Source organism: Ornithodoros turicata, chromosome 5, assembly GCF_037126465.1.
Source record: "Ornithodoros turicata isolate Travis chromosome 5, ASM3712646v1, whole genome shotgun sequence".
In the NCBI taxonomy this organism is placed as follows: Eukaryota; Metazoa; Arthropoda; class Arachnida; order Ixodida; family Argasidae; genus Ornithodoros; species Ornithodoros turicata.
This window is the reverse complement of record NC_088205.1, coordinates 31,401,844-31,426,127: the sequence shown is the minus strand read 5'-3', so window position 1 is coordinate 31,426,127 and position 24,284 is coordinate 31,401,844. Positions and strand designations below refer to the sequence as shown.

Sequence of the window (24,284 nt, the reverse complement as noted above, 5' to 3'; positions counted from 1 at the left end):
CGTAGAATACTTGGTCTAAAATCATAATTTTCTTTCTATAGTTCGGCATCACTGGACCCATTCGTGCTGCGGAGGGACCAGAGAGAGGAGACAATATAACAATAGTGAGTTTTATTGCATCGTACGCTATCGCTTTTGCGCACGTATGGGATAGCGTTGGTTGTTCTGCGCTCGCGCAAAGCATACAGCTAGCTTCGCGCATTGCGCACAACCAGCACGCCATCCCTTACGTGCGTAAAGGTGATAGCGTACAATTCCACTAAATCTATTTAATAACCGATGCTACAAAAGGACGCACACGGAAGCGTTACTTGTATCAAAATTTATTTGGCGCGCGCCCTGTCAACATTTCTACCCGGAAAACAACTCCCCGTTATCGACATGGAAGTGACGCGAGTCTGCCCCCATTTTACGATTTCCTTCCTACAGCTTTCACTGCAAGTGAAAAACGTATTTCCGATAACTAAGAGACCCATTTCACAACCATACTCTGTACTACGCGCCAAGATGGGTTCCTTTTATCGAAGCATCGAAGTATATTGAGCAAAGAACGAGCAGCGCTACATGTCTGTTTTGTAGGGCACGGAACGAAGTACTACTCTTGTCAATTTCTCGAAGCCTGCCGAGAATTCACAAACACAGAAAGGAGTAGAGAGTCTCTCTTGCCCCCCGGTGCCCATGCAAATACTCCTCTCTCTCCCTCATCGATTGCGCGCACGAAACCGAAACCACGCTGTCATGCGAGCGGAAGCGCCCCCTTCCTTGTCGACGTCATCGATGACGTCAAGGGCCAACCGTGCGGGCAGGCGGCCGGCAGCGGGTGTTGCCCGTTGTGTGTGCGTGCGTGTGTGTGTGGTGAGCGACGCGTGCTCCTTGTGTTCCGCCAGCCATGTGATGTTGCCGTGGAGCGTCCTGTTCCTGTTAGTGACGTTGTTGCCGCGGGCGACGAGGTCCAGCGGGGAACACCCCTGCGGTTCTGCGGTGCTGTCATGCCGTTGTTCTGGGCCTCCGGATGTCCTCAAGCTGGACTGCTCGGCTTCAGGGCTGAGCCAGGTGCCGGCCGGGAGGCCAGACTTGGCGGTCGTCGCCCTGTAAGTAGATCGAAATCTGCCCTAGAAACAGAGAACACGCGTAGAACAGTGTAAACAAACGCGTCCATGTGATCGACCCCTTTTCGCGACGTGATTTGCAACCATGAAATTGGTCGGCGCTCTCGATAAGTGAAAAAGACGCGCGTCATTGGGATGGTGTACCGAACGAGCTGATGGGCGCCGTGAACATTTCAGATGTTAGTACTTATTTCCGTGGTTATCAACGAAAACAGCCTTGGCCTGTTGCGTGGCAGGGAGGCCCCACTAGGGCAAGTTTTCTATCACAGGTGTTTCACACGTGCATGGGGGTGAAGTTACTACAGGATACGGCTGGCGTATTGACAAATCACGCATGACAGCCCATGTACCGTTCAGGTTACGTCTCGGGTGAAGTTTTTACAGTTAAACCCACATACAGCGCACATTCAACTTTTGGAACCGCCAGTAATATATTTATCTGCAATCGGGACTTGTCCGTCATGAAATAAGCGAGTCTTCGTTGTCGTTGTGGGATATTCGGTAACGTGGATTCAAATAGCTCCATTACTTTCTGTTGGGCCACGACAGCGGTGATATACGTCATGCAACCAATTTCGAACGGAACTGCCCTTCCGTGTCCGGGTAACACCACTTCTGCGTACAAACACTATGGGGTCGGAGCAATGCCCCATCACAACACTTAATCGAGACGTCAGGTGGGAGTCGTGCTCTGCAAGCAGATTCGCACTTCTGGCCCGCTCTCTTTACCACTAATCCCATGACAATAAGACTGTGCGAATAGTCGTATTTTTTCGACACCGAAGCTAATAATACCATAACTGACCCGTTACCATACCTGACCCGTCTCAATTTCGTAATTCAATATCCAGTGTATAAATCTTGCGTCATTTACGATACCTTGTGTAAGCTACTTGTATTGCGTTGTTGTTGTTGTTGTTTCCATTCGTTGTTGCTGTTTTACGGCCTTTTTTTCTATGTATTATTTTTTTCCTCACTTCCTGTAACCCGCTCCTCCCATGTAACGCCCGTATGGAACTTTTGGGAGCTCAATAAATTGATTGATTGATTGAATAATCGTAATACACATTCGAATGTTCTCTGAGTTTTCCAAACCGAGTCCGAATAGGGACGAAGCTGCAACGGTAATCCCAAGAATACACCTACCAGTAGAGGGGGTATAAAATAAAGTGAGTAACGAAGATCCGCACGCACATATCACACACGCATCATGGATGTCGGACCCAGGATTGTTCTGATGGTGGGTCCTCCTCTTGACAGCACGCTACGTCGCTGCCTAGAGTCAATTGAAGCACGGTGGGACGACAGAAATTGAGTGGTGGTCAGGATATCCGGACTCTCCCTAGTTTCGCGCCTGATCCGGATTCTGTTAAGTATATCTGTACAGAAGGCGCGTTGTTCGGTTCAGTTACGTAACTATTCGCTTCGTAATTGCTCCGGGTATGTCACTATTCGCTGTGTATTTGCTTCGGTTTTCATATTACAACCTGCACACACGGTACATGAGAAAGATCACAACCGCAGATGTTTACCGTCGGTACACTGGGTTATTATGGATAGATATGGACAGATGTAAAAAAGGACACACACACAAAAAAAAAACATAGAAACGTAGGTCGCGCCCATGGGGCCAGCTGCTCTACACTTATATTTACGAGTAATGTTGGTTTATTTTGGCATATCATACGAGATTAAGAACTATTTGAAGCATTTGGGATAGAGTTGGTCACTGTGGCGCGTCTTGGTGTATCCAAGCAATTTTTATTGAAAACAAGAAGAGATGTTCCGAGCTATCAGTGTTCCTGAGATATGCGTTACCTCAACGCGAGAATGCGCTATTGGAGGGACGCAAAAATGTGAAATATATATGGCACTGAACGTGTATGACTTTACTGCCAAATGGAGGCATAATGAATATTCCCGTCTTGACCACGAAAAAGTGCGAGCTGAGAATAAGCCTAAATAGCGTGAGTGAGGGAACGGGATGACCCTCTGACACGCCCACCGAGAAGAGCCTTTGCAACGTATATTATTATATTATAATTACATGCCTACGAAATACGCTCTAGAGTTTATACCGTTATAACCGTTGCCTTACGATCTCCCTTTTTTTTAAAGCTTTTTTTATCGCAGAGGCACAAGAGCTTATCACCGGCTCAAGTCCTCAACTCGATCTCATTTTGACGGCCGAAGGATAACATATGTGCATGCCCCATAACGAAGGAGAAATATTAAATTTCCAATATGGAATAAGCTGTCAAACGTAGTGCGAGAAAGTGACGGAAACGTAGCGTCGTCTCTTTAGAGAGCTAAGTGGCTCGACGGATATTTCAAATTCATTTGGGTCGCCAACGGGGTCGCCGTCCTCGATTAGCGCCACCTGCTGGTACTCACATGCCGCTATTCCGATATGCTTTCATAGACACTCTCGCTTAATAACGTTACGCGTTCGCATCACGTGTGTAGCATACACGCTGCCCTCGGTATAGGAGTTATTCATTATTAGAATGGGTTGTGAACGTTCAAAGTGGCTTCTGGAAGCTCACAGTCATAAACTGTATGGAACAGAAATAAGTGAAACGGCAATCTTCGTGAAGACAACTACCTTCCGTATTGCGCAAATATTTTATCGTAAATATGGATGACGTCAGCTTAAGAGCCAACAACGGGACATAGCAAACAGGACGACTACTAACTCGCAGCCAGAGATTACTACAAACTTCTAAGAAGATCTTAAACGGTAGAAGCGCTAAAAAGACACACGACGACGCAAAAGCAACACGCACGCACATAAAGCGCACGCGTTCAACAAAGATTTAATCAAGATGATGATGATGATAGGAGAAAAGAAATGGAGATGTGAAAGATGTAATCAACTCACACAGGTGCCTGCAATGTCGCAAAGAAACCTGTTCTTTACCCAGCAATGAGACACACGCAATGCTAACACACTTTTCCTGCTCCTCATCTATCAAAAAAGCTTCAAATATTCATTGTCTATCTATTATTTCAGATGTCTGACCAGCTGAACCAGCGAGATGTTTTATGCTCAGAACAGGTAGTTAAGTTAATAACAGTTACGTGACTCAGAAAGTAATTTAGGAAAGTAATTCAGGAAAGGTTACCGAAACCAGAAGGTAATTGAGTTGCTCTCGAGTTAATTAAGGCGGTGTCCCTTTAAAATGGGCAAATTACAACGTCTCCCGCAACGTATTTAGGACACAATGTTCTTCGTGCCAGCAGTCGATAATTTACACATCGAACTAGGTGATATGAATGTTTATGAGAACAATGAAACTTGTGTGCAGAAAACACATCGCCTAAAGGAGCAAGAAAGTACATCTAACATTGATGTTAAATTAGTCGGTATATAGCTCTAGATGCACTCATCATCAGAGTAGTGCACAAATACCACCGTAAAACAAATTTATGAAAAGAGAAGTTTAATATCTGTATAATTGATTCGGTGTGATGAGCTTCCACACAAACAGCTAGGAAATTGTTAGAGCATGTTATGTGTTAAATGAATGCTATGGAACATGTGCTAGAGCAGTAGCTACTAGAAAAATGGAAAACATGACCGCAGTAGAAACGCCGTTGGAAGGAAACAATAGAGAGTTTTAGTGCATCGTACGTTATCGCCTTTGCGTATACGCCAAGGATAGCGTTGGTGGTTCTGCGCACGCGCAAAAGATAAACAGGGCTTCGCGCGATACGCAGAAACACCACGCTATTCCTTACGCACGCAAAGGCGATAGCGTACGACGCACTAAAACTCAGTAATATCGAGGACGGAAATTTACAACACAATCGTTAAACCACAGCAGAGTGTTGCTATCTGTTGCGTACAAGTTACACAGGAACTAAATTACAGTTACTGTTAGGCATTTTTGGAAATATTTAAGTACAGTAATTCATTACAGTAACTTTATTACGTGTATTTAATTACTTTGCATCTCCGTTCGCAACTACCAGGTTTGCTTTTCTTCATAGATACTGTATGTATAAACTACCCCGTCTGGCTAGGCTTTGTGCATAAATATCCAGCCAGATTGGGAAAGCCAGGAACACGCAGAAGCACGTGGAAGAGAGAGAGAGAGAGAGACAGAAAAAAGAAACCGTAGCTATGACATGGATCAGCGTAGAGTTCCGATGCGAACGTGGGAATTTTTTACGGCGTACCAAAAGCATAAAAAATTGTTCGTTATCAGTACGATCGTTTAGTTTTGAGTAATTAAACCGGGAACGCACATATTTTATTATCTCCCATATAACGTGCACCTCTCTGGAACTGTCTCGTGGAACAGTTAAGATGGAGCACGTCTAGCTACACGTTCTGGTGCCAAACGTGGGGAGCTTTTTCCACACCTACCAGTCTAGGCGATATGAGCCCATCGGACATTCATCATCTCTTCCCCCACAGTGTACGAACACTTCCGAGCAACACATTTGCCGTTCCCAGAATGGCAGCAAAACTGAGGCCGGGGATGGAAGTAACATTCCACCGACATTCGGAAGATAACGCGAAAACTTCGTCGCTTGTCTGAACAACGTAGCGATATTCTTATTTAAACCCCCTCCGAACGTTTTATACGTACGTAACGTTGTATAGTGGCTGAGACATCATTCAATTGACGTATCGCATGCGATTATTTTTTAGCAGTGCAACAGCTGCCGTCGTGTTATGTCGCCACGACGACTACACGTTTTATTTTTTTCACCAATCATAAAGTTAATTACCGTAATTTATTGGAACGCTTTTTGTACACTCTTAGAAATGAGGGGGGAAGGGTCGAAGTAGCTTGCCGCTGTTGGCCGCACTCAAGTGGGCATCGTCACGACTATAGCAAAAAAAGAAAGAAAAAAGAACAGGGGGGAGGGGAGAGCGTAAGTGTCACAAAAAAGACGTACGCCTCCCGTTTGCAACAAATCAAGGCAGACAACGATATCATTCGAGATTATGGTTGGCTATAGGAGCGTGCTATGCGATGAAGTTCATTTTCAAGAGTGCAGGGCATGCTGGTTACACTCTCAGAAAAAAGGGTGGAGCAGTTATACCTTTCAGGGGGTAATATTTGTCGCATATATGGCTTAAGGACTATCTGAAAGACAGAGCACAATACGTAGTAATCCAAGGCCAAAAGTCTTCGAAGTGTCATGTGCGCCCAGGAGTCCCACAGGGTTCAGTTCTGGGACCTTTACTATTGCTTATTTTTATTAATGATATTACGTTCTCTGTTAGTTCCAAAATTTGGTTATTTGCCGGTGACTGCGTATTATATAGGGAAATTAAAACTGCTTCGGACGCGCAAATACTTCAAGATGACATAAATGGCATTGTTTCTTGGTGTGAGAAGTGGGGTATGAACTTAAACATAAACAAATGCAAAGCAATGAATGTTACAAGAAAAAATAGAAAGATTCCGTTCTGTTATAAGTTATGCTCTTCCAACCTAGAAATAGTTTCGGAGTATAAGTATTTAGGTGTTATTTTTAGAGATGGACCTCAAATGGATCTCGCATGTAAGCTATGTTTCTGCAAAAGCTATAAAAATGCTTCATTTTGTTTATCGCAACATCAGGCAGGCTAATTTCAAGGCTAAAAGCGATTCTTATACTACAATGATCAGGCCGATTTTAGAATACGCCTGTACAGTATGGGATCCTCACGGAGTTACACTGATTCAAAAACTTGAAAGGGTTCAAAACATAGCTACAAAAATGGTATTTAACTGTATGGGTGCCCGAAATAGTGTGACTGAATTAAAGGCAAAGTTGGGGTGGGATACCTTATCGCTGAGAAGAAGGCAACTGCGACTTAAGTTTTTGTGTGATATCGTAAATGACAGGACTGGTATTTCAAAGGATTTGTATCTGAGCCCTCCTACGTTTATCTCACCAAGATTAGACCACCACAGGAAGTTGAGGCCCTATCATTGCAAAACATACGCTTTTAGGCATTCATTTTTTCCGAAAACTATATACGACTGGAATTACAGTGTACAGGAAAGTTCATATAGACTACCGTAAACTTCTCTCCTCTTTCATACTCATACAAGAGCCATATTTTACTTTTAATAATGCAAAGAGTACTGATTGGGTTAATGGACATTGTATTCGGCAGTGAAGTGTATCAGTTTTAGTTTGGTTTTCTCAGCTTTGACGCGTGTGATATTGCTGTGATTGCTGTAATGTTATGTTCATGTTCATTTTTCGTTTTTGTACCCCCGCTACCCTATGCCGCAAGGCGATGTAGCGTAACAAGCATAAATAAAATAAAATAAAAAATATGTTGTGCCTAAAAGGTTGCAAAGTTCTACCTGCTAGCTCACTCTCTGCCACGAATGATAGGGATACCACTTCTGATTCGGTGAGCGACGGGGGCGAACGCCTTTTTGTAGCAATTTGGATATATGATAATTGCTTTTACCACCCTTTTACACCCTTTATCAGGCGCTATGTTGACCTAGGTGGTAACTATAGAAGTTACCACGTTTTCGCACCCCTTTTTCTTAGAGTGTAGTACGAGATATTAGATATTCAAGCAAAAATTACTTACACGTTTGTATCCTCGCTGTGCACTGACTTGAATGTGTTCATTATCTTGTTTCGCAACCACATGGTAATTGTCATTCGTGCATAGATTATCATTGGAGCAAACGACATCTTTTAAGAGGCTCTCTTAAAAGATGTTTTCAAGATTTCAAAGATTTCAAGACAGAGTCCTACCAAAACTTACTAGTATAAGTTTTGATAGGACTCTTCCTTGAAATTTATAGACAAGAAGGGTGCTTGGCTGCTTTTCGTTGAACCAGAGCTTGCGGCACTCCAAAAACAGCAATCACATAACGCTCCTTGTGATTTCTTATGACTTATCGACATTGATTGATTGATTGAAAGAAAGAAAAAAATGGGGATTGTAGCCCTCATCACGAGGGCATTCTTCTATGTCCTCTTATTAATTCATCCTCTCATATTAACCTCTGTAAGTGGGGTAGGGATCTGTGGCTACCACAGGCAAACATCCCATGTCATCATCGCTTCTCCATCGTTTATTGTTGTTCTACGTCAGCCATGCGCTTTCTTCACAAAAATAGTTAGTATTCAATTATAACTAACGTACTTTCTCTGGACGCGAAAGTCCCCCCAGGTATTCCCCAATTCTTTCATTGGCTTTCGAGCTCGGCACTTAGCACTTGACAGGAAAGTATCGGACAAGGGCAGTACGGACATGAAGTACAGACCGTTTTGAAATGTACAGGGGCGACCGCGGAGAGTTGTTACATTTTTTACTTGCGCTTTTTCGGAGACGAAAGTACGTTCGTAAGGTTGAACCAGTGCTGATTTTGGTGCAATCTTTTGGTATAGCCGCCCTCGGTGGCTCAGCCGTTAGCGTGTCTGATCCCAAGATCGCGGGTTCAAACCCGGCAGAGGACGGTGGCAACTTGGTGGAAGGGTACAAGCTGCTCAGACACGCCGTCTTCCGCACCGTATGTCGAGATTTGGAGGCGTTAACGAACCCACAGTTGTCTCGCGAAGTTACCCCCCGAATTATTAACTTTTGGTCTACACAATGTGCATCTTCAACTAAAGCTGAAAATCCGGAAGCGGGACGGGTTCTCTGTTCCGCATTTTATCGTCATCTTTATTGTGGATATGTACCCAATACAACGTGTATTTGGCAGTGTATTTGAAAAACAAATTAAATGAAAAACTAATGTCTTAAACGATTATCGCTAGGAGCGTGCTATGCTGTGCAGCACTATTTTTAAAGTGTAGAAGTAAAAGATAATTATAGCCTACTGAGAAGGTTGTAGTCATTAATTACACATGGTACTTCATATCCTCACCACCACTGTATGTTATGCTATACTTCCTAATTCTTCTTCTGGTGCATTGTTTGCTGTTACCTTTCGGTGACTATACGTTACTAATATACACGTACGTACGTTTCAAGCTAAAGCTGGAAATGCTGTGACACGTTTTATTAGAACACTCAGAGTCACAGTGCCCGATGTTTCAACTCCATTTCCCACCGAATAGCCAGCACTGCCGTGATGTCATTGTCAGTAGCTTCCGGTTTTTGTGGAAGTGGTTTTGGCCACGCAATTAAAGTGCAAGAATATCATAAAGGATGCCGTTATTGTGACAGCAATATAAAGGGACTGATGCGTTGCGTCCTTCGTGATTTATACGCCGCAGCTTACCCTCTCTTCTCCTTCTCAAGAAATGCGGATAGGCCTCTCATTCGTCTCCTCAAACGATCTCCAGCGTTGATTGGACAAATCAATATAGTCTCAACTGGTTTGGTTTGCAAAAAATAAACATTGAGAGGGCTCAGATGAGCAATGCCAACCATGTGTTTTGCTCTCTCTTCCACACATGAAAAGGAAATAAAGGATTGATTGACTGATTGATGTGTCGTCAATACCGTCTGCTGAAGACGTGTCAGTGTTAGGTTGAGACGTAGGGAAGATGCTGTATAAGCTGTATACTTCTTTTGCTTACGAACGACACTCTGAATGAGGTAAATATGGGCCGTTGAAATATCAGTCAATACAAAGCTCATTTTCACATAGTATACCAGTCTATTATTTCGCTCATTCTCTCATGTTAACCTCTTTGAAGTGGTGTAGGGTCCTGTGGCTACCACGGGAAACCATCCCATGTCATCATCACTTCTCCTTCATTTATTGTTGTTGGTGTTGGTGTTGTATTTCGTTGCAGGTGTATAGATAGAACAATTGCACATCAAATATTCTCGATGACGTGAGTGCCGAAATATTGAGCTCTCAGAGAATTCAGGTTTTGTGGTAGCAACAGATCTTTCCGGAGCTCCTTTAAGATTGTTATTTCCTATGTGCTCGCAAATATGTGCACGGTATTCTCATTTAGAAGAGAGTCAGTATTCATCCTAGTGACGCCTCTGACTCACTTGAAGGACCGGGCCAAATACTGTCTCAGGGGGTTTTAAACTATAGACGAGGTTCACCAGCTCGTTCGCATTGCAACCATTTTATTTGTACTTGTGCCAGTTTGCATATGCAAATTTCGAAAATTGCAGCCTGTATAGAGTTTTGCTAGTATACGGAATATTCGCTCAGGAAAAGACCGGCTTGTGGTGAAAGTTCTAGTGTCAGTGTGTAACTGTATGTCATACGAGCGAGTTTTAGTGAATCGTTATCGTTGCCAAACCAGATGATTACATCTGATTACATGACATCATTACTAGAGAGCGGATTTTCGGGCACTAATATGGGGTGATGGCAGGATAGGCTCGCCGTTGTTGGCCACACAGAAGTGGGCGTCGTCACTTCTGTGTGGCCAACAATTAATAGGGGGCACTCGACCGCATAGCACGCAGTACGCCAATCATCATCACGGATGATATCGCTCTGTCTCCTGCTAAGCTGAGAAAGGGGTCACTTACCTTTTTATGTATCAATTTTCCCTCCAATCGGAAGATAAAACGATACGATTCTGAAGGTTGTTTGGCCTGGAACGACTTATGGGACGAAAGAGCGCTACCTGTTAGTGCCTAAAAATCCGCTCTCTAATCATGACGTTGAGCCATATCTTTATCTCACTGGTCAGCCCAGGTACCGTTCAAGAATCGTTTGAGCGCAGCGTGCAGCCATGGGTTTAAACTCCCGTACGAGACTTCATCCACCGAAACCGAAATGATCGCAATTTATGAAGCCCTGAAGTTCATCTCGGCATCCGTTCCCGCACCATGGACCATCTTCACAGACAGCAAGGCGGCGCTAGAAGTGCTGTCATCATTCTCGATCCCCCTTGTTCAGGACATTGGCGCGCTCATCGTTCAGTGCCTCAGCCGTCTCGCCCGCGCGGGCTACAGCGTTTGGCTTCAGTGGGTCCCCGGTCGCACAGGCCTCCCCGGCAACACATCCGCCAACGCCGCTGCGAAGCAGGCCCACACCTCTGCACCATTGTTATCGGTCCCGCTATCACCCTCGTCATGCCGACTCCACGTACGCCGCATGTGCGCCCAGCACACTCGCCTCTTCACTGAGAGCGCCGTCCCAGCCCGCACTTTCCTTCATTCCATCGATCCCAAGATGGAGCTCACCATCCCACTGAGCCTCACTCGAAGGGAGAGCTCACTCCTTCACCGCTTACGACTCAACGTCGCTAAGACCCCATCGCGCCAGTTCCTCATGGGCAACATAGGTTCTCCACTATGCACAAAATGTGGTGTGGTGGCGGACACTACCCACCTCCTCCTGCACTGCCGCCTTTACTCATCAGCCAGAGCCGCACTTGAGCAACAGCTCACACACCTCGGCCTGCACCTCACGCTGCGGACCTTACACTCTTAAACCCGTACCTTTTATTGTAACTTTTAGAAACATGTAACTTCTGTATAGACGTAGATTTCGAGATTTCTTATAGGTTACACCACTGTAACGTATATTTAGAGGTTAAAAGCGACCAAGGTCATGTCTTTACAACACGAATAGAAGTTACATCTCGGAAAAAACAAAAACAGCTTGTTGTAACTTATAAATGTACCCTCTACTCCGACACTGTAACTTCTAAGCGAAATCTCCAACGATAATCTCTTTGTTAGTTTCTTATCGTTTGTTTTCCTTTTGTTTTTCAGCATAATGCCGCGTTTCAGCCTCCCATTCGAGACGACAGTTGCGAATCTACGCTGTTATTTTTTATCTGTTTCAGCGTCACCTATACGTCAACTACATGTTATCAATGCTGTATGAACACAGATTATAAGTTCGCAGTCTGAAATACAGATAGTATGTTTCTTTTTAAAGGGTGGAAAACAATTGTCAATGCCGCAACCACCAAGATTTCCGATTTCGCTGCGTAGCCTAGCCTGGTCTAGGTCTATCCACACTGAGAGCGGTTTCCTTGAAACGCTTAACGCTCGTCGTCCGTCCGTTAACAAGTGTAATCTGTTTTAATCAGTGGTTTTCCTCGCGTTTATCATAGTATCGTCAGGAACACCGGAAAAGCTAGATGTCGCTAGCAAACAAGTATATTTTCGGTGTTCTGAGGGGAAAGTGTAGTGAGTGCGAAGATTGCAAAGAATATATAACCGAAAACGAACGTCACCACCGCAGCCCTAATTCACACACTTCATACACTGGGTAAGTGTACATTTTGTGCTAGGTACGTGCGTTATTTTGATAGCAAGAGCTCTTAGCGCATGTTTGTTGTGATTATGGCAAGCGTTTTGCGGCCCTGCATATGAACGCCACTTACGCTTGCTACTTTTCTGCTCTTACTTGGTCGCCAAGTCAATACACCGGCGTGCATTTTGCGAGCTGCGGATATATGCATCGAGATATATAATTCGCAGCTTCCTACTTGTTGTATTCTTACGATATTCTAAGACTCAATCGCGGAGTGAACGCCTTCCCGCATTTATTTTGATTTGTACCTTGTGCTTTGTACGGATTTGAATGGTTCCGTAAATGTTACTCTCATTGCCCAAACTTTTGTTCCCAGGATCCCACATGCAGGTTCACATACCGTCACCAGCGCAATGCAGTACCTCACAAACTCGTCCCAGAGCGCCTCCAACGCTGATAACGCAGTAATGTAGTGTCTCCTGCGTTACTGTACACTCATATTCCTCAAGGTTGTGTGCGTTTTATGTAATACTGTATTGCCATTTGCGCTCGCCTCTGCAACACGAATGTGGAATAAATTTTTTTCTGCTGCAATTCTCCATTTCGTTGGGTGTGTTCAGCTTAGCAAACATAGGTCAGTTGTTTTGACTCGCTAGCTTCCTCGCACTTTTATGCATTGCTTCTCACTTAGAATTTTTTTTTTTGATTGGGTGTTAGCGCCGCGAAGCAACTGTGGCTATGAGCGACGTACAGATGTGGACAGACGGAGAGAGGATAGCAGGAAGGAGTGGGGGACAGTGGGGTTAGTATGCGTCCTGGGCCGACTTCAGGGGGAACTGTGCCGACACTTCTCACTTAGAAGATAGTTCTTTTTTCCACATACATGGTAAAGCGACCATGGTTTCTCCTCACACCAGAATCGCACTTGTGCACAATGTATCACCTCTCGACAGACTTCTGTTTTTGTAATATACATATGTTCAAGATCTCCTTTTCTGCTGGTTCATTTTGGTACCTTGGTGTGTTCTGTAAATGTCTGTCGATATCCCACGCACAGGGTGTTTGTTTTTATTCGCATCACACCAGCGCTCATTTGACAGATGGGTTATGTTAATTTTCGCAAATTAACCCATCCGTAGTTACAAACATTTCCGACATTTCCTGACGCATGTGTTTGTAACTACGGATCGACTAATTAGCAAAAATTCACATACCCCACATGCCAAATGAGCGCTACTCTGTTGCGAATAAAAATGAACATCCTGTATAAAAAGCCGCACGTTGGCGTAACCTTTACGGGCAGGTGCTGGATTGAAGGCCGTAACCTCTAATTAGTGGGTTTCCTTGTAACTTTTATAAAAGGGGTCGCTCAGAGGGTACCTGGTAGCTTCTGAAATAGAGGGTAAAATATTGCGATTTTTTACCCTTTACTAAAGGGTACCGAGTTAAGAGTGATACTCGGCCCCGTGCAGCGCGCCCAACAGTGCGTAGTCACCAGACTGCTCCGCCGTTACGTCGCTGCAACCGACCTACTGGTCGCCCTGTCAACCGGACTATGCCCGCCTGGGTACTCTCTCTCTGATTCTTTTCTGTTTTTTTTTTTGTTTCTTTATTTTTTTTTGGGGGGGGGGGGAATAGCAAGCCGACACCCTGTCTGGCTGACCTTTCCCTCGTTCCTCTTCTTTGTTTCTTTGTTTGTTTGTTTGTTATCATTAAACATATCCCCCCCCCCCTCGTTTGAGCGAAAAACATCGTACTAAAATTCACTAATGGGGGACAGAAACGGGAGGGGAATTGTTTCCGTTCTTGTGTACTGTCATGTTACGGCCACCCGCGTGACGAAAACAGCGGAGGAAGAGGTAACGAAACAACGACAAAGTGGTAACGAAACAACGCAAGCAGCGTAACAGATGTTATTTCAAAATTAACTTTTTCTTGCTGAAATGCTGCTGAAGTAAAAGATGGAGACTAACTTACTTTACGTCAATTGCATGCTGAAGAGACATCCGTGAGCAGGATCGGCTATAGAGAACACGAGGTCCCGTATCTTGAGTTCCTCGCGACCAGGTTGTCTGTTTGTTTCGACATCACGTTTTGTTTCACAACTTTTGAAGTTCTGAAAATAACAGATATTTCGAAATTCCTCCTACTGCCTGTTTCCCGTTTCCTACTGCCCGTGTGTCCCGTTTTTTCGTGTTTCCCTTTTTTTCTTTGCTTTCTTTTCTCTCTCCCTGGGGCAACTTGCCGCCCGTCTCGGCAGGCAGGCCGCCCTCTCTTTCTTTTTATTTATTTTTTCTTTCAATAAGGTGGTGGTGGTGGTGATGAAAGGGCTCGCCGTTGTCGGCCTCACAGAGGTGGGCAACGTCACGACTGACGCCCTGGGGAAAGTGCGTCCTGGGCTTTCAATAAACGATACCCCCCCCCCCCCCCCTTACTGCAAGCCAATCAGAACTACACTTAAACAAATAAATAGTACAAAAAGTTATCTCTTGGACGATCTATGCTCTAGCATCTTAGATGGTTATTTAATGCTTTTTTGAAGTATTTATTACTCTACTTTCATTACTTTCGTTTACAAGTACTTGCGCCATATCTCAATCACGTTCTGGCTTCGTGGCGTATTTGAAGTTTATTCCATTTCAAATACTCGTCTGGACGAGCTGGTCAGCCTTTTGTAGGAGAGAAGGCTCGATCCCCGCATCTTGGAAACCATGTTCGCATGTACCGAAACAAACGCGGGAAGCTCATTTCTTTTTGTTACGTCAGCCTTACAGGCAGTGGCGGATCAAATCATGAGGCCGAAAATTAGGTTTCCCCCTCTTTCCTCCCCGGTAGACACTTCAACAGAAAAACCGCCCCCCCCCCCCCGGCCAAAAGTGAGGGTCTGGATCTGCCCCTGCTTACAGGCAGCCTCATCAAAACACTAAAGTTAGGGTTGTATACCATAGAGATTCTACGTTAACGCCGTAAGTATATTGCACATTCCTCTCCAGGAGGAAATATTGGAGTATATTGCGAGAAAGGGAATATTAGACGAGATAGTCTTATCCAAACTCTAGAAACAGAACATAGCACTATCGAGGCACATCGGGGACCGGGGCGTACACCCTTCTGTGACAATTAACATAAATGTTACCCGTGTCATGTGGCGAAGTTCTGTCTGCCTGTCTGTGTTTGTGTGTGTGTCTGTGTAGGGCAGTGTTGGCCCTTGTGCAATAGCACTTAACGCGCTGTATAGCAGAATATCATGTTCCCAACATGAATCAATCGGTGGAGACACTCCTCTTCAATGGATCCCCTCCCACGACGGCATCATTGACAAGAGAAAAGCGGACCAAGCATCTCCAGCGCACCTCTGCAGTAGCCCTACACTCTGAAAACAGAGTTTCACCGCACAGCACGCTCCTACCCAACCACCATCCCGAATGACAACGTTCTCTCCCTTGATTTGATGAAAACGGGGGGCGTACGCCATTTTTGTGACAAGTATGAACTGGATAATACCACAAAAATGGCGTACACCCCCTCGTTTTCAGGAAATCAGGGGAAAGAACGATGTCATTCGGGATGATAGTTGGCCAGGAGCGTGCTATGTGGTGAAGTTCATTTTTAAGTTCCCCCCGTTCCCCCAGAGCGTCAGTCGTGACGTTGCCCACATCTGTGAGGCCGACAACGGCGAGCCCTTTCACCATCACCACCACCACCACCATTTTTAAGTTCATCCCATCTACCGTCTTTTTTTTTGTGTGTGTGTGTGCTATAGTCGTGACAATGCCCACTTCTGTGCGCCCAACAACAGCGAGCCGATTCAGACATTACTCCCCCCCCCCTCATTTTTAAGAGTGTAGATTGCCAACTGCAAGAGACAGCGACAGACGATTTGTTCTTGATGAGATAGTACAAGCACAACACCCTGGGATCAGAAAAATACTGGTATACAATCGACTACACTCTAAAAATAGAACTTCAACGCAATCGCACGCTGCGAACCGTCAACCCTTGTCACGAATGATAGGGTTATCGCTTCTGATTCGTAGACAGAGGGGGCGTACGCCTTTTTGTGACAATTATCATATATCCAAATTGCCACAAAAATAAGTACGCCCCCTCCCCCTTCGAACGATAACCCTATCATTTGTGGCAATGGTGCACTCTTAAAAATGAACTTCACCGTATAGCACGCTCCGAGCCAACCATGATCTCGAATGATATCGTTATCTGCCCCGATTTGTTGAAAACGGGAGGCGTACGCCTTTTTGTGACAATTATGAACAGCATAACTCTCACGAAAAAGGTGTACGCCTCCCACTTCAACAAATCAGAGCCGATAACGATATCATTCGAGATCATGGTTGGCTAGGAGCGTGCTATGCGGTGAAGCTCATTTTTAAGAGTGTGGGCACGCAGCGTGCTATGCGTTGAAGTTCCGTTTTTGGAGTGCAGATCTCCCACTGAAAAGACTTTGCTGGAAATACGCAAGTCCTGCTCTTTGGACTGCGAACAGGATGCATGATCAAGGAAAAGCGCCACAAAGACGATGATAGAGATTGACAAACAGACGCGTTTCCCACAACGTTAATTGACGGAACAAATACAAATGTTACCATTGCCAACACTCTTAAAAATGAACTTCACCACATAGCACGCTCCTAGCCAACCACCATCCCGAATGACAACGTTCTCGCCCCTGATTTCTTGAAAACGGGAGGAGGAGCCTATTTTGTGCCGTGCATAATGGACACAAAATAGGATCCTCCTCCCGTTTTCAACAAATCTAGGGCGAGAACGTTGTCATTCGGGGTGATGGTTGGCTAGGAGCGTGCTATGTGGTGAAGTTCATCTTTAAGAGTGAAGTAGCCCAATTCACCATTTTGGAACGGAATGCGCTTTCACTAAATTACAGTTATACAAGATCTGGATAGCGGACACTGTCCGCTAAACGAACTATCAGACACATCCTGATCTGTTGTCGTGCATATGCTGAGGTGCGAGAGAAATACCTTGGACGCCGCAGGAATTGTACGCTGAATCTTCACAGCACTACATCTCCGGTGGCCGACCAGATGAACTACTATCTCCATCAGTTACGACGCACTCGCGTGTGTGATATCTCATTTGCGTGTGTCATGTGTGCGCGCGAGTGTGTATGAATCATCTTTATCATCGTCATCCCACTCATATATTAACCCACATGCACTGAGGTATGGTACCGCAATTGTTGCGGTGAATCACCTCATCCCATCGTCATTCATGTAGTTGTTGTAAGCTGGATGATGTCCTGTATCTCAGAGGTTCCTTTCACTGAAAGACACTGCAAAGCTCGCATCCAAGTCTATACTTCCTCCCGGAAACGGGACTCGCCCAAAGACTATGACTCCAAAGACCATGACTATGAAGAGTTTATTTGCTCGCGGGACTTCTCACCAATCCTGTATCTGTGAGCGGTCTACAACTGAACTTTAGACCGACATTGTTTCAACATCTCATACCACTCTCAAAACAGAACTTCACCGCATAGCACGCTGTGCGCCAACCATTGTCACGAATGATATTGGGTTATAGCTACTCATTCGAGGAGAGAGGGGACCAACCCCTGTTTTGTGGCAATTTGAATATGTATATCATTACTGCCACAAAACAGGCGTACGTCGCCGCCCCCTTTCTCTCTCCCTCTTCGAATGCGATGAAGTTCTGATTTTAGAGTGCATGCGTCAGCGCATATTCGAATTTTTCTATAGTACCGAAGCGGATAATTCTGTACGAGATTTGATTTCCGAGTCGGAAACGGAACTCTATATTGGAATAGTTCCGCAGCTGCATGCACGCGTAAGGCAGAAAACGGCACAAAGAGAGCGCTACTTCATAATTTGGTCCGTATGAATATACCGCGTATACATGATGTAAACATGTTCATATCCGTGCGCGAGCTGCATATGTACCCAGTTCGGTTATACAACGATTCGCTTCGTATTCGATTCGGTTTTAAAATTGTTATTCGCCCGTGTCTCATATCATCCCGTCTCATTCAATCGTGACGCTGCCCATGAGTAAGGCAAACAAAGACAAGCCGGGATCGTCAAAACCACCACCTCTCTTTTTAGAGTATATCGAGCATTACGCATCCAAAGAACAAAAGACTCCCCCATTGGAAAAAAAAAAAAAAAAAACGGCCTAATGCGCACGAATGGTGCAACAATATTTTATCGAGCCGCGTCCTTGATCCTTCCAAGACATCTAAACTGTAGCTTCTCAGTTCGGCAGATGATACCGCGGAGATGCATTTCGGTGCGCCAGCTTACGAGAAAATCGCAGCGTGCGTCGCGACTTCGCAGCTTAAAAATGAGCAGAAAAAAGCGCGCCGACGTGTAATTTGCTGGGATGTGCGTAAACTCACCGCGTGCACAGTATAAAATAGGAAGCGCATGTGGTGTCAAGTGGAAAACTGGTAGAAAGCATCGATTGGCTCGCATCTGCAATTCCGATCTTTTCTCGGCAACGGATGATCGATGGCATCGCTCGGGGCATTGACGCGTTTCTCGCCAGAAATACGTGGCTGCGCTCAAAAGCCCTCGACGGCTGTCTCATAAAGTTGCTCTTCTTTCGTTATCCCACTTGGTGGATAGCGTTTCAGAGATTTAAACCGAATGCAGCAGCGGCTCTTGGTCGGAGGGTCGTTTATTTCCGTTTTAGTTCGTCTGAACGAAAAGAGAAGGAGGCTTCAGTCAACGGGGCGGAGCTAGAAAAAAATATCGGAACTGCGAAGATGGATAAATACCGATACCTGCAACTAAATATCGACTAGCATCGATAAACATATCGATAAAAGGTGTGCAGGTGGCAGATATAGATGGCTTTAGCGGCCTGATAGCAGAACAGCTCAACGCTACAACGAGGGTGGTTACACCCGCACAGGGAATGCAAACGGTAGATATTGAACATGAAAAGCTGTGGGCCATTCGGAGACGAGCAGAACGGCGTTTCAGAAGAACAGGTAGCCTTTCTCACTATGAAGAAGCTAGAAGAGTTCGCAATCTAATTCGCCGCCATCAGCAACGATTTGTCCGCCGCAACTGGCAGTCCTTTTGTGCGTCATTGACTCATATACCTCTACTGGGTGCATATGGCAAGTAGTAAAGTGCTTGAGCTCACCTGTGGTCATGCAGAGTCCATTTCGTGCTTTAGCGTTACACCTTGGGACCCCTGAATCTAGCGTGGGCGACGAATTTTGTCTACACCTTTTGAAGCCTCTGATGCGTCTGCCACTGACTCATACCGGCTAGCAGTTGCAGCGATCACTAACACGGTTGATGTCCGGTCGGTACCAGCCGATGAATCCTTGAATGCCGAATTCACAACGACCGAACTGGAGAGAGCTATTCATAGTTACAGGCCTCACACTCTTAAAAATGAACTTCACCGCATAGCACGCTCCTAACCAACCGTCAGCTCGAATGATATCGTTATCTGCCCTGATTTTTTGAAAACGGGAAGAGTAGGGTAAGGTGGGCCAAGATGAGCCAGAAATTTGCAATTGAATATGAAATCTTTCATACAATTTTTATTTTTCGTGTTTTGCAAAAAAAACTTGCCATGGGCACATTTTCAGGGTTCTAGAGCTTCCGACCCTATAAATACAGAACAGACCTAGCCGTTCTAAAGTAAACACAGAACAAGAAATTCAAAAATACAGATTGTCTATCTTGCCCCAACCCTCGGGGCAAGACAAAACATCGCGTGGGACAAGATGAGACACGCCGTGGTAATGAACTATACAAACTAGTTTTTGCAATCCAAGCAGACAAAGTAAAGCCCGTCGGACCCTACACAACCCCTTGAGCCCACCGCCCACATGATGTGCAATAAAACCACGCAGAACCCGGTCCTACTTTGCTCAACCGTCCTTTGCAAACAAGGCACCTCCAGTCTGATGTGTCGCTCATCACTCGCTTTTGCGCGCGCTTCTGCTTTGCTGGAAATATCCTAGGAAACAAGAAAATTTGCTGGAAAATCCTAGGCAATATACAAAAAAGCAATATCTGAGGAACAAGCATAAAGCCATCTAATAGTTGATTTATCCGTTTCTAAATTACATTACATTTGATTGCATTAGATTTAAATTACATTAAATTGTCGCGTCTTGCCCCGTGCATATCATCGGATGCATTAATATTTCTGTTGAACGCCGGATAACCAAGAGTGCCCATATTTTGCATATATCTAGATGAATGAATAAAGAAATAGGATGTGGACTTACATTGACAGAATAAGAAAACGCGAAAGACGCGACATTTTTTGCTCGACGCCACCTGTCTCAGAAACACGTTGCTGCACGCACTGGTTCAGGTTCAGGTTCAAGTGTGCCTCATCCCTTTCGAATCAGGGCAGGTACGAGAGTACCACAGGCGCAGTACTAGACCGAAGTCTAGATGCAAAACAGAAATAAAACGAAAGGTCAGTTAGTTTGTCGTCGTGGGGCGTCGCTCGCGTTCCGGGATCCGGTCGTCTGGTTTCGTTTTGCCTCCGTCGTCCTGTTCGGCTTCGTAGTCGTCTCTTGCGTTTCTTTGGGAGATGCTATCCGACCTTCCCGTTGGTCCCGATGTGGCTGATGTTTGCAATACGTTAATTCTTTTGCATTCTTTTTCCAAAGCCTCCAGGTGTCTCTTTGTAGTTTCAATAATGTATGGCGGGGTGTCACTCTCAAAGCCTAGCAGTCTTTGGAGCGGTTCTGCAGAACCGCTCCAAAGACTGCTGGTTTCGGTTTCGTTGGTAGTAGTGCCCGGCATGAATACATTATGTGGTGGAGGTTCTCGTCTTCGCCCGTCATGCAAAGTATGTATTCTGCGTTGTCGGTATGGAAAAGTTCTTCAATGCACTTCCTTCTGGGCAATGATCCAGTACGTGCTTGGAAGAGTAGGCCGCTTCGGTTGTCTCCCCTGTAGAATTGTTCCGTTGCGTGTTGATGTTTATTTCTTCTATACATGTCCATGCTTTTCGTTTTCCCCACTGCTGCCTGCCAGCGCTCTTCCTCGGTATGGTTAATCTCTTTTGATATTATTCTGGTCCATTCTCTTTCATTTTGCGCTTTCTGTCTCATTGTCCCTCTGCTGTAAATTTGGTCAATCTGGTTGATCCTCTTCACCCACCGGGTTTTGTGGCGTGTGTAGCGAATGTAACGGAAGACACGATTCATATAGCTGGTTTCTGGGCTGTGGATTAACCGTCCGAGGTATCTGGATTTGGAACGAGCATCTCTGTAAGCAAAAGTGGACCAGAAACTTGAAACTTCACTCATAGGTGGCTCTGCATGTCCGCTTTATTGCACATAAGAATTGTCCGGATTGGTGTATGCGTTGAAGAGAGAAAAATCGGCTACTTCTGCCTGAAATGTCAAGATCCGCCATAAAAGCGCGATTTTCTGTAGTCCTTTTTGTCATATGTGCAGCAGCGTTTCGCAGGCTTATTCAGTCACTGTAAGTCCACATTCAATTTCTTTATGCCTTCATCGAGGTACATGCAAAATATGGGCACTCTTGGTTTTCCGGTGTTGAACAGAAAAATTGATTCGTCCGATGATATGCACGGGGCAAGACGCAACAATTTAATGCAATTTAAATTTAATGCAATTTAACTTTAATGTAATTTAATAACTAATTAATGTAATCTGATATTTGTTGTTTTTTTTTGCATATTGCCTAGGATTTTCCATCGAATTTTCCTGTTTCCTAGGATATTTCCAGCAAAGCAGAAGCGCACGCAAACGCGAGCGACCAGCGACACATCAGTCTGCGGTGCCTTGTTTGGAAAGGACGGTGGAGCAAATCAGCACCAGGTTCTGTTTGGTTTCATCCATAGCTCGGCGTTTCGGGCCTTCGAGACTCACCATCACAATCATCTGATAAGGGGTGAGTTCGGGCCTTGTTACGAACCGACGTGAAGGTCGACATGGCGTATCGGGGAGCTCGATCATGCCGCATATTGGTGCACTCACCGGATAATATCACACTGATAAACAGAGCAAATGCGATGTTATCTGGTGAGTGCGCTAATACGCGGCATGATCGAGCTCACCGATATGTCATGTGGACCTTCACGTGAGTTCGTAGGAGGGCCCGAACTTACGCCTTATCAGATGATTGTGATCGTGAGTTTCGAAGGCAGGAAACGCCGAGCTATGGTTTCATTGCACATCATGTGGGCAGTGGGCTCACGGGCTTTACTTGGCCTGCTTCGACTGCAAAAATATTGTATAGTTCATTACCACGGCGTGTCTCATCTTGCCCCACGCGATATCTCGTCTTGCCCCGACGGTTGGGGCAAGATGAGACAATCTGCATTTTTAAATTTCTTGTTCTGTGTTTATCTTACACCGGCTACGTCCTTTCTGCATTTACAGGTCAGAAGCTCTAGACCCCTGAGAATACGCCTATCGCTAGTTTTTTTTTTTTTTTAACAGGAAAAATACGACTTTCATATTCGTTTTGCAAATTTCTGTCTCATCTTGCCCCACCTTACCCTATTTATGCGCACAAGTGGGGAATAAAGCAACACGCACAGGCTAGTTGCAGGGGTTCCACAAGGAGGATGTACTCAGTCCAACATTATTTAATCTCGTGCTCGCAGATCTCGCTAAGGTTCTGGTGCGAGGTGTAAATCTCAGCATGTATGCAGATGATATATGCATTTGGACGTCCGGTAAACAATAGACGGCACTGCAAGCTAGGTTGCAGTGTGTGCTTAATAATGTATAGCACAATACATCACAGAACGATGGGATGGACATCTCCAAGGAAAAATATTGTGTATCTTCCCTTTACTAGGAAACACCTCACAAAGTTCACCCTGCACATGAATGGAACCAACTTAGTACGGGTGTCACACCATCGCTTCGTCGGGATTATCCTTGACCGTAGATTATCCTGGAATGCCGAAGTGTCCAGAATATAAGAGATCGAGCTGACGCTATAGGATTAACATTCTCTGTTATGTCTGTGGGACACGATGGTGAGCTACATGCTCCTCTATGCTTGGGCTTCACGCTTCTCTCATTGGACAGATGTTGGCGTACCGCTTACCCGTCCTTCATGGTCTATCTGCGACCTCTGAAACTTACCTACAGCGTATCCTGACAAAGAGCGTGAAGGTTTGCCTCGGAGTACCAAACACTGCACAGAGCCTGCCGGCTTTCGCTGAAGCACGGGAATCGGACCTACCGACCCTCCGCATGATAGAAGCGGTTAGACATTACACTCGTCTCGCAACACGTCACAGGAGGCACCCGCTAATATACGCAATCCATCGCCGATCTCTTTCGGGTATCTATCATTGTGTTATGCCTCTCAGGCGCGAAATTCGAGCCCATAGTTCATACCCAACTGCGTCCTGCCCGCCATGGACCCAGAGACAACCAATTCTATGGGTGGAAATACCAGGCTTAACATATAAGAAGGCTACTGCTCCTCAAGTCGTGCGACAACTTACCCTAGAATTCATAGAGAACTACAGTGCAGCCAAACAGATATTTACGGACGCGTCAACAACCCCAACTGGGTCAGCCTGCGCTTTCTACATTCCAAGCTGTGGCATTCAACACTCCGTTCGCTTGTCCCATCCAACATCGGCCACCGCATCAGAACTACACGGTGTCCGGTGAGAAAGTGTCATTAAATTTGTAAAAATAGGTTGAACTTCAGAAAATTATGAAACTACTTGGAATACACACACACACAGACTTTTGCTACAAATTCAGGCCGTTTGCATTCGCGTCACACATTAATTAGGCGAATTTTGCCAATTGAACTCGAAGAGCCAAGCAAAGGTAACGTTTTTCTTGATGAATTCGGAAGCCAATGGCCATAGCACACTATTCCAACCGAAATCACAGGTTTTTCAGAAGATTTGTACAAAAATTTGACAGCCGCAAAACCGTCACTTGGCAAGGCGTGCTCCATGAAATTTGCGTTTGCGTAAATGCTGGCTCTGCCTTTATCGAGAGAAAGTGGAAACAGCCACACCCGATTCGGGGCATTACAGCGGTAACCGACGTTATCAGTGGCAGGGGACT

At 45.3% G+C, this 24,284-nt stretch overlaps 1 protein-coding gene and 1 long non-coding RNA gene across 2 annotated transcripts in view; one reads left to right on the top strand and one right to left on the bottom strand.

Annotated features, from left to right (window-relative positions):
• Window positions 1-499: 499 nt before the first annotated feature.
• On the bottom strand, window positions 500-17,293 carry LOC135394290 (uncharacterized). The gene is made up of 3 exons (XR_010422817.1): window positions 17,224-17,293; window positions 14,201-14,339; window positions 500-1,089 (listed from the first exon to the last, which is right to left on the bottom strand). It is a non-coding gene; the product is annotated as an uncharacterized LOC135394290 (long non-coding RNA).
• LOC135394289 (leucine-rich repeat-containing G-protein coupled receptor 5A-like) overlaps window positions 741-24,284 on the top strand; it is a 372,926-nt gene continuing 349,382 nt past the window's right edge. Inside the window, exon 1 of the mRNA XM_064624974.1 lies at window positions 741-1,091. Within this exon, the coding sequence (XP_064481044.1) occupies window positions 778-1,091 (314 nt within the window). The 5' untranslated portion in view covers window positions 741-777. The remainder of the gene's footprint in view (window positions 1,092-24,284) is intronic.